At 45.6% G+C, this 16,926-nt stretch overlaps 1 protein-coding gene across 1 annotated transcript; it reads left to right on the forward strand.

The window, feature by feature from the left end:
• The first annotated feature begins 11,852 nt into the window (after window positions 1–11,852).
• Window positions 11,853–16,508, forward strand: LOC123187571 (xylose isomerase). Its single transcript, XM_044599472.1, has 21 exons — window positions 11,853–12,123; window positions 12,516–12,596; window positions 12,708–12,818; window positions 12,913–12,987; window positions 13,088–13,217; window positions 13,313–13,404; window positions 13,901–13,951; window positions 14,050–14,129; window positions 14,207–14,261; window positions 14,336–14,437; window positions 14,558–14,609; window positions 14,730–14,775; window positions 14,851–14,906; window positions 15,102–15,153; window positions 15,240–15,319; window positions 15,411–15,481; window positions 15,608–15,648; window positions 15,737–15,836; window positions 15,922–15,993; window positions 16,074–16,151; window positions 16,267–16,508. The coding sequence occupies exons 2-21, from the start codon at window positions 12,534–12,536 to the stop codon at window positions 16,300–16,302; spliced, it is 1,443 nt and encodes a 480-aa protein (XP_044455407.1). The 5' UTR covers window positions 11,853–12,123; window positions 12,516–12,533; the 3' UTR covers window positions 16,303–16,508.
• Window positions 16,509–16,926: the final 418 nt, after the last annotated feature.

A 16,926-nucleotide genomic window follows, 5' to 3' on the forward strand; every position in this document is an offset into this window, starting at 1 on the left:
ATTTCCTTATATCATGATAAATGTTTATTATTCATGCTAGAATTGTATTAACCGGAAACATAATACATGTGTGAATACATAGACAAACAGAGTGTCACTAGTATGCCTCTACTAGACTAGCTCGTTAATCAAAGATGGTTATGTTTCCTAACCATAGACAAAGGAGTTGTTATTTGATTTACGAGGTCACATCATTAGTTGAATGATCTGATTGACATGACCCATTCCATTAGCTTAGCACCCGATCGTTTAGTATGTTGCTATTGCTTTTCTTCATGACTTATACATGTTCCTATGACTATGAGATTATGCAACTCCCGTTTACGGAGGAACACTTTGGGTGCTACCAAACGTCACAACGTAACTGGGTGATTATAAAGGAGCATTACAGGTGTCTCCAAAGGTAGATGTTGGGTCGGCGTATTTCGAGATTAGGATTTGTCACCCCGATTGTCGGAGAGGTATCTCTGGGCCCTCTCGGTAATGCACATCACATAGGCCTTGCAAGCATTGCAACTAATGAGTTAGTTGCGAGATGATGTATTACAGAACGAGTAAAGAGACTTGCCGGTAACGAGATTGAACTAGGTATTGGATACCGACGATCGAATCTCGGGCAAGTAACATACCGATGACAAAGGGAACAATGTATGTTGTTACGCGGTTTGACCGATAAAGATCTTCATAGAATATGTAGGAGCCAATATGGGCATCCAGGTCCCGCTATTGGTTATTGACCGGAGACGTGTCTCGGTCATGTCTACATCGTTCTCGAACCCGTAGGGTCCGCACGCTTAAGGTTACGATGACAGTGATATTATGAGTTTATGCATTTTGATGTACCGAAGGTTGTTCGGAGTCCCGGATGTGATCACGGACATGACGAGGAGTCTCGAAATGGTCAAGACTTAAAGATTGATATATTGGAAGCCTATATTTGGATATCGGAAGTTTCCGGGTGAAATCGGGATTTTACCGGATTACTGGGAGGTTACCGGAACCCCCCGGGAGCCATATGGGCCTTATTGGGCTTTAGTGGAAAAGTGAAAGGGGCTGCCCATGGTGGGCTGCGCGCCTCCCCCCCCCCTCCCCTAGTCCAACTAGGACTAGGAGAGGTGGCCGGCCACCTCTCTCTCTCTTTCCCCCTTGCGAATCCTATTTGGAATAGGATTGGGAGGAGTCCTACTCCCGCGCCTCCATAGGGCTGGCCGCACCCCTCCCCCTTGGCTCCTTTATATACGGAGGCAGGGGGCACCTCTAGACACAAGTTGATCCACGTGATCTATTCCTTAGCCGTGTGCGGTGCCCCCTACCACCATATTCCTCGATAATACTGTAGCGGAGTTTAGGCGAAGCCCTGCTGCTGTAGTTCATCAAGATCGTCACCACGCCATCGTGCTGACGGAACTCTTCCCCGACACTTTGCTGGAACGGATTCCGGGGATCGTCATCGAGCTGAACGTGTGCTCGAACTCGGAGGTGTCGTAGTTTCGGTGCTTGATCGGTTGGATCGTGAAGACGTACGACTACTTCCTCTACGTCGTGTCAGCGCTTCCGCAGTCAGTCTGCGTTGGGTACGTAGACAACACTCTTCCCTCTTGTTGCTATGCATCACATGATCTTGCGTGTGCGTAGGAAATTTTTGAAATTACTACGAAACTCAACACTTACTTCACAGATGATTTGAGTAGATGTTGAGTGTATTTACTTAATGAATCACGAGTCTGAATTATTGAAAGGTTCAAGTAATTTCAGGGTGAAGTTGAAAGATCGTCGTGACAAGAGGATAAAACATCTATGATATGATCATAGAGATGAATATCTGAATTACGAGTTTGGCACAGAATTAAGACATTGTGGAAATTGTTTCACAACTAATATAGCCTGAAACACCATAGTATGATGGTATGTTCGAACATCATAACTGCACCCTATTGGATATGATGCATACTATGATGTCTCTTATCGAATTACCACGATAGTTTATGGGTTAGGCATTAGAGACAACCACATTCACTTTAAATAGGGCACCACATAATTCCGATGAGATGACACCGTATGAACTATGGTTTAGATAAACCTAAGCTGTCATTTCTTAAAAGTTTGGGGCTGCGATGCTTATGTGAAAATTTTCAGGCTGATAAGCTCGAACCCAAAGCGGATAAAAGCATCTTCATAGGACACCCAAAACAGTTGGGTATACCTCCTGTCTCAAATCCGAAAGCAATAAGGGATTGTTTCTAGAATCGGGTCCTTTCTCGAGGAAAAGTTTCTCTCGAAAGAATTGAGTGGGAGGATGGTGGAGACTTGATGAGGTTATTGAACCGTCTCTTCAACTAGTGTGTGGCAGGGCATAGGGAGTTGTTCCTATGGCACCTACACCAATTGAAGTGGAAGCTTATGATAGTGATCATGAAACTTCAGATCAAGTCACTACCAAACCTCGTGGGATGACAAGGATGCGTACTACTTCAGAGTGGTACGTAATCCTGTCTTGGAAGTCATGTTGCTAGACAACAATGAACCTACGAGCTATGGAGAAGCGATGGTGGGCCTGGATTCCAAAATGGCTCGAGGCCATATAATCCGAGAGAGGATCCATATATGAAAACAAAGTGTAGACTTTGGAAGAACTACTTGATGGTCATAAGGCTGTTAGGTACATATGGATTTTAAAAGGAATACGAACAATGATGGTAAGTATCACCATTAAGAAAGCTCGACTTGTCGTTAAGATGTTTTCCGACAAGTTCAAGGAGTTGACTACGATGAGACTTTCTCACTCGTAGCGATGCTAAGAGTCTGTTGGAATTATATTAGCGATTACTGCATTATTTATGAAGTCTTGCAGATAGGATGTCAAAACATTGTTTCCTCGACGATTTTCTTGAGGAAAGGTTGTATGTGATACAACCGGAAGGTTTTGTCAATCCTGAAAGATGCTAATAAGTATGCAAAGCTCCAGCAATCCTTCTAAGGACTGGAGTAAGCATCTCGGAGTTGGAATGTATGCTTTGATGAGATGATCAAAGATTTTGGGTGTATACAAAGTTTATGAGAAACTTGTATTTCCAAAGAAGTGAGTGGGAGCACTATAGAATTTCTAATGAATATATGTTGTTGACATATTGTTGATCAGAAATGACGTAGAATTTCTGGAAAGCATATAGGGTTATTTGGAAAGTGTTTTTCAATGGAAAGCCTGGATTAAGCTACTTGAACATTGAGCATCAAGATCTATAAGGATAGATCAAAACGCTTAATGGTACTTTCAAATGAGCACATACCTTGACATGATCTTGAAGGTGTTCAAGATGGATCAGTCAAAGAAGGAGTTCTTGCCTGAGTTGTAAGGTATGAAGTTAAGACTTAAAGCTCGACCACGGCAGAAGAAAGAGGAAGGACGAAGGTCGTCCCCTATGCTTTTGTCATAGGCTCTATACGGTATGCCATGCTGAGTACCGCACCTGATGTGTGCCTTGCCACATATCTGGCAAGAGGGTACAAAGGTAATCTAGGAGTAGATCACCAGATAGCGGTCTAAATTATCCTTAGAGGAATAAGGATGTGTTTCTCGGTTATGGAGGTGATAAAGAGTTCGACGTAAAGAGTTACGTCGATGCAAGCTTAACACCTATCTGGATAGCTCTGAGTAGAGATACCGGATACGTATAATGGAGCAACAATTTAGAATAGCTCCAAGTAGAACAGTTATTTGAAATGGCTCCAAATGTAGCGTAGTAGTTGCATCTACAAGATGACATAGAAATTTGCGAAGTACATACGGATCTGAATGTTGCAGACCCGTTGACTGAAACCTCTCTCACAAGCATAACATGATCAAACCCAGAACTCTTTGGGTGTTAGTCACATGGGGATGTGACCTTGAGTGTTAATCACATATCGATGTGAACTGGATTATTGACTCTAGTGCAAGTGGGAGACTGTTGGAAATATGCCCTAAAGGCAATAATAAATTGGTTATTATTATATTTACTTGTTCATGATAATCGTTTATTATCCATGCTAGAATTGTATTGATAGGAAACTCAGATACATGTGTGGATACATAGACAACACCATGTCCCTAGTAAGCCTCTAGTTGACTAGCTCGTTAATCAATAGATGGTTACGGTTTCCTGAACATGGACATTGGATGTCGTTGATAACGGGATCACATCATTAGGAGAATGATGTGATGGACAAGACCCAATCCTAAGCCTAGCACAAGATCATGTAGTTCGTATGCTAAAGCTTTTCTAATGTCAAGTATCATTTCCTTAGACCATGAGGTTGTGCAACTCCCGGATACCGTAGGAGTGCTTTGGGTGTGCCAAACGTCACAACGTAACTGGGTGGCTATAAAGGTACACTACAGGTATCTCCGAAAGTGTCTGTTGGGTTGGCACGAATCGAGACTGGGATTTGTCACTCCATGTAAACGGAGAGGTATCTCTGGGCCCACTCGGTAGGACATCATCATAATGTGCACAATGTGACCAAGGAGTTGATCACGGGATGATGTGTTACGGAACGAGTAAAGAGACGTGCCGGTAACGAGATTGAACAAGGTATCGGGATACCGACGATCGAATCTCGGGCAAGTATCGTACCGATAGACAAAGGGAATTGTATACGGGATTGATTAAGTCCTTGACATCGTGGTTCATCCGATGAGATCATCATGGAGCATGTGGGAGCCAGCATGGGTATCCAGATCCCGTTGTTGGTTATTGACCAGAGAGTCATCTCGGTCATGTCTACACACTTAAGGTTCGATGACGCTAGGGTTATAGGGAATAGATATACGTGGTTACCAAATGTTGTTCGGAGTCCCAGATGAGATCCCGGACGTCACGAGGAGTTCCGGAATGGTCCGGAGGTAAAGATTTATATATGGGAAGTCCTGTTTTGGTCGCCGAAAAAGTTTCAGGTTTTATCGGTAATGTACCGGGACCACCGGAGGGGTCCGGGGGTCCACCAAGTGGGGCCACCAGCCCTGGAGGGCTGCATGGGCCAAGTGTGGGAGGGGACCAGCCCCAGGTGGGCTGGTGCGCCCCCCCCCCCACCAAGGCCCAAGGCGCAAGGGAGAGTGGAAGGGGGCAAACCCTAGGCTCAGATGGGCCTAAGGCCCACCTAGTGGTGCGCCCCCCTCTCTCCCCCCCCCCCTTGGCCGCCCCCCTAGATGGGATCTAGGGCTGGCCGCCACCCCTAGGGGCGGAAACCTAGGTGGGGGTGCAGCCCCTCCCCTCCCTCTATATATACTTGAGGTTTTGGGCTGCCAGAGACACGATTCAATCTCCTTCTTGGCGCAGCCCTACCCCTCTCCCTGCTCGTCTCTTGCGGTGCTTGGCGAAGCCCTGCTGGAGTACCACGCTCCTCCACCACCACCACGCCGTCATGCTACTGCTGGATGGAGTCTTCCCCAACCTCTCCTTCTCCCCTTGCTGGATCAAGGCGTAGGAGACGTCTCCGGGCTGTACGTGTGTTGAACACGGAGGTGCCGTCCGTTCGGCACTAGGATCATCGGTGATTTGGATCACGACGAGTACGACTCCATCAACCCCGTTCACTTGAACGCTTCCGCTTAGCAATCTACAAGGGTATGTAGATGCACTCTCCTTCCCTCGTTGCTAGATTACTCCATAGATTGATCTTGGTGATGCGTAGAAAATTTTGAATTTCTGCTACGTTCCCCAACACGTGCTAGGAGGAGTCCTCCTCCTAGTAGGAGTAGGACTCCCCTTTCCTACTCCTACTAGGAGGAGGAAAGGAAGGAGGAGAAGGAGAAAGAGGAAAAAGAGAAAAGGGGGGCCGGCCCCCTAGTCCAATTCGGTTTGGGCTAGGGGGGCGCGCGCCTGCCTCCTCTCTTCCACCACTTGGCCCATGAGGCCCATTACTTCTTCCTCCTATTCCCGTAACTCCTCGGTACCCCCGAAAATATCCGAATCACTCGGAACCTTTCCGATGTCCGAATATAGTCGTCCAATATATCGATCTTTACGTCTCGACCATTTCGAGACTCCTCGTCGTGTCCCCGATCTCATCCGGGACTCCGAACTACCTTCGGTACATCAAATCACATAAACTCATAATACAATCATCATCGAAACTTTAAGCGTGCGGACCCTACGGGTTTGAGAACTATGTAGACATGACCGAGACATGTCTCCGGTCAATAACCAACAGCGGAACTTGGATGCTCATATTGGCTCCCACATATTCTACGAAGATCTTTATTAGTCAGACCGCATTACAACATACGTTGTTCCCTTTGTCATCGTATGTTACTTGCCCGAGATTCGATCGTCGGTATCTCAATACCTAGTTCAATCTCGTTACCGGCAAGTCTCTTTACTCGTTCCGTAATGCATCATCCCGCAACTAACTCATTAGTTGCAATGCTTGCAAGGCTTAAGTGATGTGCATTATCGAGAGGGCCCAGAGATACCTCTCCGACAATCGGAATGACAAATCCTAATCTCGAAATACGCCAACCCAACAAGTACCTTCGGAGACACCTGTAGAGCACCTTTATAATCACCCAGTTACGTTGTGACGTTTGGTAGCACACAAAGTGTTCCTCTGGTAAACGGGAGTTGCATAATCTCATAGTCATAGGAACATGTATAAGTCATGAAGAAACCAATAGCAACAAACTAAATGATCAAGTGTTATGCTAACGGAATGGGTCAAGTCAATCACATCGTTCTCCTAATGATGTGATCCCGTTAATCAAATGACAACTCATGTCTATAGTTAGGAAACATAAACATTTTTTATCAACGAGCTAGTCAAGTAGAGGCATACTAGTGACACTCTGTTTGTCGATGTATTCACACATGTATTATGTTTCCGGTTAATACAACTCTAGCATGAATAATAAACATTTATCATGATATAAGGAAATAAATAATAACTTTATTATTGCCTCTAGGGCATATTTCCTTCAGTTTTATATACATTAATATGTTATTTTATATTATTTTTGGGGCTAACTTATTAACCCAGAGCCTAGTGCCAGTTTCTGTTTTTTCCTTGTTTTTGAGTTTTACAGAAAAGGAATATCAAATGGAGCCCAAATGGAATAAAACTTTGTGATGATTTTTCTTGGACCAGAAAACACACGTGGGACTTGGAGAGGAAGGTAGAAGAGTCAGGAGGGCTCCACAAGCCCTCAGGGCGCGCCCTAGGGGAGGAGGCGCGCCTCCCTGGCTTGTGGGTGTTGGGGAACGTTGCAGAAAACAAAAAAATTTCCTACGGTTTCACCAAGATCCATCTAGGAGCTCATCTAGCAACGAGTGATTAGATGCATCTACATACCTTGTAGATCGCGAGCGGAAGCGTTCAAAGAACGGGGATGAGGGAGTCGTACTCGACGTGATTCGAATCACCAAAGATCCTAGCACCGGACGGACGGCACCTCCGCGTTCAACACACGTACGGAACAGCCACGTCTCCTCCTTCTTGATCCAGCAAGGGGGAAGGAGAGGTTGAGGGAGATGGCTCCAGCAGCAGCACGACGGCGTGGTGATGATGGAGCTGCAGTACTCCGGCAGGGCTTCGCCAAGCACTATGGAGGAGGAGGATGTGTTGGAGAGGAAGAGGGAGGCACCAAAGGCAAGGGTGAGAAGTCCTCCATTTCCCCCACTATATATAGGAGGGCCAAGGGGGGGCGCCGGCCCTAGGAGATCTAATCTCCTAGGAGGGTGCGGCCAAGGGGAGGAATCCCTCCTCCCCAAGGCACCTAGGAGGTGCCTTCCCCTCCTAGGACTCTTCCTTTTAGGGTTTCCCCCACCCTAGGCGCATGGGCCCTAGGAGGAAGTGGCGCCCCAGCCCACTTTGGGCTGGATCCCTTCCCACTTCAGCCCATGGGGCCCTCCGGGATAGGTGGCCCCACCCGGTGGACCCCCGGGACCCTTCCGGTGGTCCCGGTAGAATACCGGTGACCCCAAAACTTGTCCCGATGGCCGAAATAGCACTTCCTATATATAATTCTTTACCTCCGGACCATTCTGGAACTCCTCGTGACGTCCGGGATCTCATCCGGGACTCCGAACAACATTTGGGTTACTGCATATGCATATCCCTACAACCCTAGCGTAACCGAACCTTAAGTGTGTAGACCCTACGGGTTCGGGAGACATGTAGACATGATCGAGATTGCTCTCTGGTCAATAACCAACAGCGGGATCTGGATACCCATGTTGGCTCCCACATGCTCCTCGATGATCTCATCGGATGAACCACGATGTCGAGGATTCAAGCAACCCCGTATACAATTCCCTTTGTCAATCGGTATGTTACTTGCCCGAGATCCGATCGTCGGTATCCCAATACCTCATTCAATCTCATTACTGGCAAGTCACTTTACTCGTACCGTAATGCATGATCCCGTGACCAGACACTTGGTCACTTTGAGCTCATAATGATGATGCATTACCGAGTGGGCCCAGTGATACCTCTCCGTCATACGGAGTGACAAATCCCAGTCTTGATCCGTGTCAACCCAACAGACACTTTCGGAGATACCCGTAGTATACCTTTATAGTCACCCAGTTACGTTGTGACGTTTGGTACACCCAAAGCACTCCTACGGTATCCGGGAGTTACACGATCTCATGGTCTAAGGAAAGGATACTTGACATTGGAAAACTCTAGCAAACGAACTATACGATCTTGTGCTATGTTTAGGATTGGGTCTTGTCCATCACATCATTCTCCTAATGATGTGATCTCGTTATCAATGACATCCAATGTCCATAGTCAGGAAACCATGACTATCTATTGATCAACGAGCTAGTCAACTAGAGGCTTACTAGGGATATGTTGGTGTCTATTATTCACACATGTATTACGATTTCCGGATAACACAATTAAAGCATGAATAAAGACAATTATCATGAACAAGGAAATATAATAATAATGCTTTTATTATTGCCTCTAGGGCATATTTCCAACAGTGGGCCCCACGGGACTCCTCCAACCCTAATCTTTGGCCTATAAATTCAGAAATATTCCCAAACGACCAGAAGCGTCCATCAAAATACTTTTCCGCCGCCGTAACCTTCTGTTCCCGTGATATCCCATCTTGGGGCCTTTTCCAGCATCATGTCGGAGGGGGATTCGATCACGGAAGGCTTCTACATCAACTCTATTGCCCTTCCGATGAAGCATGGGTAGTTTACCACAGACCTACGGGTCCATAGCTAGTAGCTAGATGGCTTCTTCTCTCTCTTTGGTCCTCAATACCATGTTCTCCTCGATGTTCTTGGAGATTTATCCGATATAATATTCTTTTGCGGTGTGTTTGTTGAGATCCTGATGAATTGTGGATTTATGATTAGTTTATCTATGAATATTATTTGAACCTTCTCTGAATTCTTATATGCATGATTTGATATCTTTGTATTTCTCTTCGAATTATCGGGTTGGTTTGGCCAACTAGATTGGTTCTTCTTGTAATGGAAGAGGTGCTTAGTTTTGGGTTCAATCTTGCGGTGTCCTCACCCAGTGACAAAGTAGGGGTAGCGAGGCACATATTGTATTGTTGTCATCAAAGGTAAAAAGATGGAGTTTTCATCATATTGCTTGAGTTTATTCCTCTATATCATGTCATCTTGCTTAAGGCGTTACTCCGTTCTTTTTAACTTAATACTCTAGATGCATGCTGGATAGCGGTCGATGTGTGGAGTAATAGTAGTAGATGCAGAATCGTTTCGGTCTACTTGATACGAACGTGATGCCTATTCATAATCATTGCCTTATATATCGTTATAACTTTACGCTTTTCTATCAATTGCTCGATAGTAATTTGTTTACCCACCGTATTATGTTCCTTCAAGAGAGAAGCCTCTAGTGAAGCATATGTCCCCCGGGTCTATTTTCCATCATATTTTTTTAGATTTATGAACCAAAAAACCCAAAAATATCTTGCTGTAATTTTTTTGTTTTTACTTTGTTTTACGTTTTACTAATCTTTTATATTTATCTCTATCATATCTCACCTTTCCAATTAGCCGTGAAGATATTGACAACCCTTTATCGTATTGGGTGCAAGTGTTTGGTTATTTGTGCAGGTGCATAGATTGGAGACTTGCTTGTATCTCCTACTGAATTTATACCTTGGTTTTTAACTGAGGAAAATAATTATCTCTACTTTGCTGCATCATCCTTTTCTCTTCAAGAAAAAAACCAACACAAGCTCAAGAAGTAGCACCGCCATGTCAGCAACGAGGCGGGCCTCGGCCGCCCTCATCCTCTCCTTCCCATGACGGGCACACCGGTCCCGGTGTGACTCATACTCTGGCGGACCGGTGATGGCTTGATGGGGAAAGGGAGACTGGGAGGCTCCTGGGAGGACCGCGATGATCCATCCTCGGAGGATCCCGAGCGCCTGATGCAACGACGTAATCAACTCACGCTGAACAGAGCCCGATGTTGGTCGGGCGTTGTCCTCCCGGGAGCGGCGGAGTGCAATGCGGATGGCCATTGCCTCCTCCAAACCACACGAGACGACACCCCAGTCGACGTATCTGTACTGGTTGTCGTCTGATCCGCTACCTGCCATGCTGGAGAAGGCCAGAAATCGTCGGACGGGAGCTTGGATGGCCGAGTGAAGTGAAGTTAAGTGCTAGGGTTTGCCAGCATGGGACGAGTCCGACGTGGCAAACACGTCTAGACCTTCTCATATGCATCCATATTTTAGCTGGATATAAAGGATGTCAGTCAGTCTGTACGTTTAAGCCCCGGTTTTGTGGCGTTCGTTCGGCTCAGATTTTTCTTACCGGTCACGGGCCGGACGTTCGGCCGTGCGCACGAGGGGGGGTTTGAGGCGCGGGTGTGAGTGCTCTAACATAATTTTGATCCTTGATTCTTCTTCCTTGACGTGCGTGCCGAAAGGCGGGTGTTAGCAATCCGTGGAACGGCGGGACTGAGATGTGGCGTCTTCTCTCTGTTCATTCATGCGCGTGACAAGAGCGGCACATCCATCCCGTGCACCAACGATAGCTGGACGAGAACGCGACACACACAGTACCTTTTTCCTTTCGAGAAAAACCTTCTTTCTTGTTTGTTGAAACATCACAGTCTTGGTCTTGGGGTTACGCAGTAGTAGGATCTTTTTATTAACACAACAATACACACGCAAAGCACTTACACATATGCGCATATATTCATCCTTATAAACGCATACACACACATCGTATCTCTATGAACGCCTTCGAGAGGCTAAGCCGTCGTATTATCTTGAGATTTACAAAGTCATCATAAGCGCCTCCTCGTTGTTGGGAATGTCCCCTCCCACTGAAAACACATCGTCAGAAATCCTGTAATAAATTCAGAAATAATGCGAGCACCCAAAATTTAAACCCCGATAAGCTAAGATACCATTGTCCCTCCAATCATCTAACTCCATATTGGTTCGCAGGCAGTAGTAGGATCAAAGCATCTTTTCTCCGTTAGGCCGCGAGCCCATCGTGATAATCAACTATACGCCGTCGCATGCTCATCCCAAGATCAAATCCAAGAGCAGACGACACGACACGACACGACACGCCCGTACCAACCAGGCCATCACCGTGCGCGCCCGCCAAAGCAGTCTCCGAAAAAGCAATACGCCGTCGCATGCTCATCCCAAGATCAAATCCAATAGCACACGACACGACACGACCCGACCCGACCGTACCCCATCACCGCGCGCGCCAGCCGAAGCAGGCTCCGGAAAAACAATTTACTGTATTTTTAGGGGAAAAGACAAATTTCGAAAAAGAAAATCGAAATGAAAAAGAAATCGAATCGAAGTCTGGTAAAACGAAGGCCGCAACAGAAGCAGGCCCTCCCGGTCCCGGGGCATGCGCGAGCGTAGTTAGCCACTGTTTCGTCCGGATAACAACCCCACGTCGCTCGATCCGGATAATGACACGCCGATTTATCGCGTCAGCCGCCGCCGCGCTATATAAATAACCAGCGGAGAGGGGCAGTGGACTGCACACGAGCCTCCTCTGATCCGAAGGAGAAAAAGTAACACTTCAGCCACTCTCCCCTAATCCCTATCCGGCCGCTTAACCAACCCCGCACGGATCGCGGAGCTGGTTGCCTCCCACTTCTCCGGCGGCCGCCGCGGTGAGCTCCCCCGACTTCTTCGTCCTTTGCTTCCTCCTCCGTATCAGTACCGGCTAGCCGGCGCGGCCAGCTCCGGCTGGAGATGAGATCCCCGCCGGCCTCCTCGACGTCGCGGGGTATCAGCGCCGTCACTTCGCTGCCGCAAAATCCCATCTGAATTCTTGCTCATCGCCAATCCGTCCGGGTTTGTCGCGGGTGTCACGTCTTAGCTGCGCGCTGGAGTACTGGTAGAGTTCTAGTTCTAGACTAGAAGCGATTTTATCTGTAACAGGATTGGGGATTCGATCGACAAGCTGGGAATCGGGACCCGCGGATAGAAAAAAAATCACATTTCTGGCCTACGGAGTGGATCCTCGCGTCACTGATCGATGCATACATTTGTTTTGTTTCAGTTGCAGAGACGTTTCGGTATGAGGAAGGGCGCGGAGCTCTTGGTCCTGCTGGTCGCGTCGTCCCTCTGCCTGTCCGCTGCGGTGAGCGATTGCCAACTTTGCGGTCTTCTTTGATTTGAATGATTGATGCCCATGGCGATTTGATCCATGAGCTTAACCTGATCCTGCTTCTGATCTGGTTGCGCCTTGCAGATTGCCGCGCAGGAAACCTGCCCGGCCGACATCGACGCCAAGTGCGGCGATGCCGCTTCTGATGACTGGGAGGGCGAGTTCTTCCCCGGCATTACCAAGATCAGATATGAGGTGAGGCCATTGACACTGAACTGAAACAGATTATGTGCTGTCAACGGGTTGCTTTCAGTTTTATAACATTTGTCCTTGAACAATTGTGTGGCAGGGTCCTACCAGCAAGAAGCCGCTTTCTTACAAGTGGTATAACGCGGAGGAAGTGATCCTTGGAAAGAAAATGAAAGTATGATTTGCAGAACTATGTCTTTTTGTTAGCAGATCTTTTTTAGTTTGCTTTTACATCATGTGCTACAGTAGGATTATATATTTGTTCTGTGCTATAGGATTGGTTGCGGTTCAGCGTGGCGTTCTGGCATACATTCCGGGGTACTGGAGGAGACCCTTTTGGTGCAGCCACAAAGAACTGGCCTTGGGAGGATGGCACCAATTCCTTGGCCATGGCTAAGAGAAGAAGTATGATAATTATCTGATCTTGTGATTTAGGCCCAGGCGTTATGAAATTGCATATTTGTTGGAATCAACAACTTATGCATTCAACTTTTTTTCAGTGAAAGCTCACTTCGAGTTCATGGAGAAGCTTGGAGTTGAGAGGTGGTGCTTCCATGACAGGGACATCGCCCCTGATGGCAAGACACTCGCGGTATGATTTTATCAGAATGATTCCTGAAGTTGCAAGTTGCAACCCTGAGTTAGGGAGTTGAGACTGGTAGTGCCGGTACTAGAGCAGTTTGATATGATTATTTACAAGGAGGACATGTCTATGTTTTCAACACAAGGAATATGGTTGCTTATGTTGTACAGCTAGTTTTATACTTGCCCTGTGACTGAAAAGAATACTCAATCAGCGACAATTAATATAGATCGGAGGGAGTACTTGTTTTGGATCATCTATTCATAGAGCACAATAGGACCGAACTGATCATCATAATTTACAAGCAACAACAAGTAGAAATGAACTTTATTCCAGAAGATTGCTCTGTCTAAAATAGCATCTCAGGGTGTCACTGTAGTTTATCTGAAAAATGATGTCACCATAATATATCTCAAGACAGTGTCGCTGTATATTGACTACCTTGGCTCCTAGGCCCTGAAAGGTCAGTATTCTCTGTCTTACGGGTCTTCTGTTCACATTGCAGGAAACAAATGCTAACTTGGATGAGATAGTTCAGCTGGCAAAGCAACTCCAGGTTACTGCTACAACCTTAAAATGTTTCAACATTTAGTTTTCCTACAGTACAACTTTTTTCCGCTCTTTGCTCAAAAATATACTCTGAACATCATGTAGAGTGAGACCAATATAAAGCCATTGTGGGGGACTGCACAGCTTTTCATGCATCCACGTTACATGCACGGAGCTGCTACTAGGTGGGTACTAAATTTCACTGCATTTGTGAATTTGAGTTATGACTTGGAACTAAGCAAGGCCTTCACTGATGCTGCAGCCCAGAGGTCAAGGTGTATGCTTATGCTGCTGCTCAAGTGAAGAAAGCTTTGGAGGTCGGTTGTGTCTGAATATCATAGGAAGCCTTCCTTTTGGTTAGTTGTTTAACTTGATTTGTATTCCCTTCCAGGTTACTCACTACCTAGGCGGTGAGAACTATGTATTCTGGGGTGGAAGAGAGGGTTACCAAACTCTTCTCAATACAGATATGAAGAGAGAACTTGAACATTTGGTATGGGTTAGACATACTTATCTTTTTGTGTCTTTCTACTTGGTGTAGTTTGTAGTACAAATTATGTGTAAATGTTCTAAAAAAATTCTAGATTTGATAAATCGTTCTTCTGTTGTCCAGGCTAACTTTCTTCAAGCTGCTGTTAACCACAAGAAGAAGATTGGCTTTAACGGTATGCAGTGCTATACTTGATGTTCTGGTTCGAGTCTCCCAAATTTGACAGTAAATAGTTTGATTGTTCCGCTTTATGATAATTGGAGATACTGAGTGTCTGAATCCCTTTTTTTTTCAGGAACATTGTTGATAGAGCCTAAACCACAAGAACCAACAAAGCATCAGTATGTTTCTTGTCTGGAGAATATAGGAAAATGTTAAGAGGACTGGAAAGAATAATACTTACTTTTTGCTTGCAGGTATGACTGGGATGTTGCAACTACATTCTCTTTCCTACAGAAGTTTGGTCTTACAGGTAATCTTTGAAATGTGGCCAAAACAAATCATTTAGTATCACCATTCCTGTTTTTACGTATGTTTATGTTTATATTTGCAACAATTTTATGCAAATGAAGCACTGGAGTTTAACCATGTTTTCCTGAGAATCATCTTAGAACATTCTTTCTTTAAAATAAAATGGATTCTTTTTTTTAATAATTTGGTGATACAGGAGAATTCAAGATAAATGTCGAGTGCAACCATGCTACTCTCTCTGGGCATAGGTAAGTTTCTTGCTCGCCTAAATCCAGTCATGACAGCTTAAAGTTATACAAGTACTATAACTGCATCTAAAACTTGTGTTCTGCAGCTGCCATCATGAGCTTGAGACTGCACGCATTAATGATATTCTTGGAAACATTGATGCAAACACTGGTGATCCACAAGTTGGTATGTGTGTAGTTCATATAATGGCTGTGACTTGTTAGAATCCCTGTTACACGCTTAGTAGCTTAACATTTCAACTCTTACATGTCGGCAGGTTGGGACACGGATGAGTTCCTTACAGACATTTCAGAAGCTACCTTGATTATGTCAAGTGTAGTTAAGAACGTGAGTGGAATTAATCATTTCTTTTACCTTTTCTGAATCAGAAGTCTCTTGTACAGTATCATGTGTTGGTTACCATTTCATTCAGGTAACAGTGCTCATGATTTGTTCTGCTTGATACGGTTGCAGGATGGACTTGCACCTGGTGGCTTCAACTTCGACGCCAAATTGTTAGCTCTCACTATCATTGCTGTTCTGTGAATTGTGCTTTGGTTTGACAGAAACTTTGGCTGACATGGAATTGTTTTGTGGTGACAGGCGGAGGGAGAGTACTGATGTTGAGGACCTGTTTATTGCCCATATCTCTGGGATGGACACCATGGCCCGTGGCCTCCGCAATGTTGCCAAGCTGATTGAGGTAACTGGGGGCTAATTAGTTCATGACCTGGTAAAGTTTGCACATGCCTTTACCTAAATGGAAGTTCTGTTTTCGATGTTATTAGGATGGTTCCCTGGACGAGCTTGTCCGCAAGCGCTACCAGAGCTTTGACACTGAGATTGGCGCCATGATCGAGGTACACAAATTAGCAAGTTTGGACTTGTTTACTCAAAGAGATTGAATTGTGGTGGTAACACTGGCTATGGTTTGAAACAGGCTGGAAAGGGAGACTTTGAAACGCTAGAAAAGAAGGTCTTGGAGTGGGGCGAGCCAACCGTTCCATCCGGCAAACAGGTAAACGGAGTGATAAACCTAGGCCGCTTGTCTTTCACTGCATAATGCAAATATATCTCTTGCGCTGACTGACGATTGTTCCTTACGACCTTTTGTTGCCTGTTTTCCTATGCAGGAACTGGCTGAGATGCTGTTCCAATCCGCTCTGTAGATGACAGCCCATGGTTCTAGGAATAAAAGCAAGACCACGCCTTCGAACGCCCAGTCGTCCTCGTCACTATGGGTGATGTTCTATAGTTAGGCCTCCATGCAATGAACCCTGTAAACAAACTGCATGGAGCTGAAAATAATGTAACCTTATATCAGAATTAAACTTGTTCGCCAACATGGGAGTTGGGCTGAACTATGTTCCAATTTTCTCCCTGTGTTTCACCCAGATGCTCATCGGTCTTAAGGGTTTGTTGGTTTGAGCCCAAGCTATAGCCCTACTAATATTTGGCTAGTAAATATTTTGGTCAAGGTTTTGGTTGTCAAGCATTGGCAACCATCCAAACAAGAGTCTAAAATTTGGCTAGCAAATATTTTGGTCAAGGTTTTGGTTGCCAAGTATCGGCAACCATCCAAACAAGAGTCTAAAATTTGGCTATGGCAAAAAAAAGTATGGTTGGTTTAGGTTAACATCCAAACATAAGCAAGGGCCTACAGGCTCTGATCATTGTTTTGTTTTCTCTCTTCTGAGCGAGAAAACTGTAGGGAGGCCCTAGCCCCCATCAGCAAATTTTATTAGAAGGGAAATATGTACTTCTAAGCAAATATAAGATGTTTTAGCTCACTA

The sequence above is a fragment of the Triticum aestivum genome, chromosome 2A, assembly GCF_018294505.1.
Source record: "Triticum aestivum cultivar Chinese Spring chromosome 2A, IWGSC CS RefSeq v2.1, whole genome shotgun sequence".
NCBI classification, from domain to species: Eukaryota; Viridiplantae; Streptophyta; class Magnoliopsida; order Poales; family Poaceae; genus Triticum; species Triticum aestivum.

Coding starts and splice junctions, on each gene's coding strand:
- LOC123187571 (XM_044599472.1), top strand. CDS start 12,534: ATGAGGAAGGGCGCGGAGCTCTTGGTCCTGCTGGTCGCGTCGTCCCTC. Junction 14,262..14,335: donor AAGTGAAGAAAGCTTTGGAG/GTCGGTTGTGTC, acceptor ATTCCCTTCCAG/GTTACTCACTACCTAGGCGG. Junction 14,907..15,101: donor ACAGAAGTTTGGTCTTACAG/GTAATCTTTGAA, acceptor TTGGTGATACAG/GAGAATTCAAGATAAATGTC.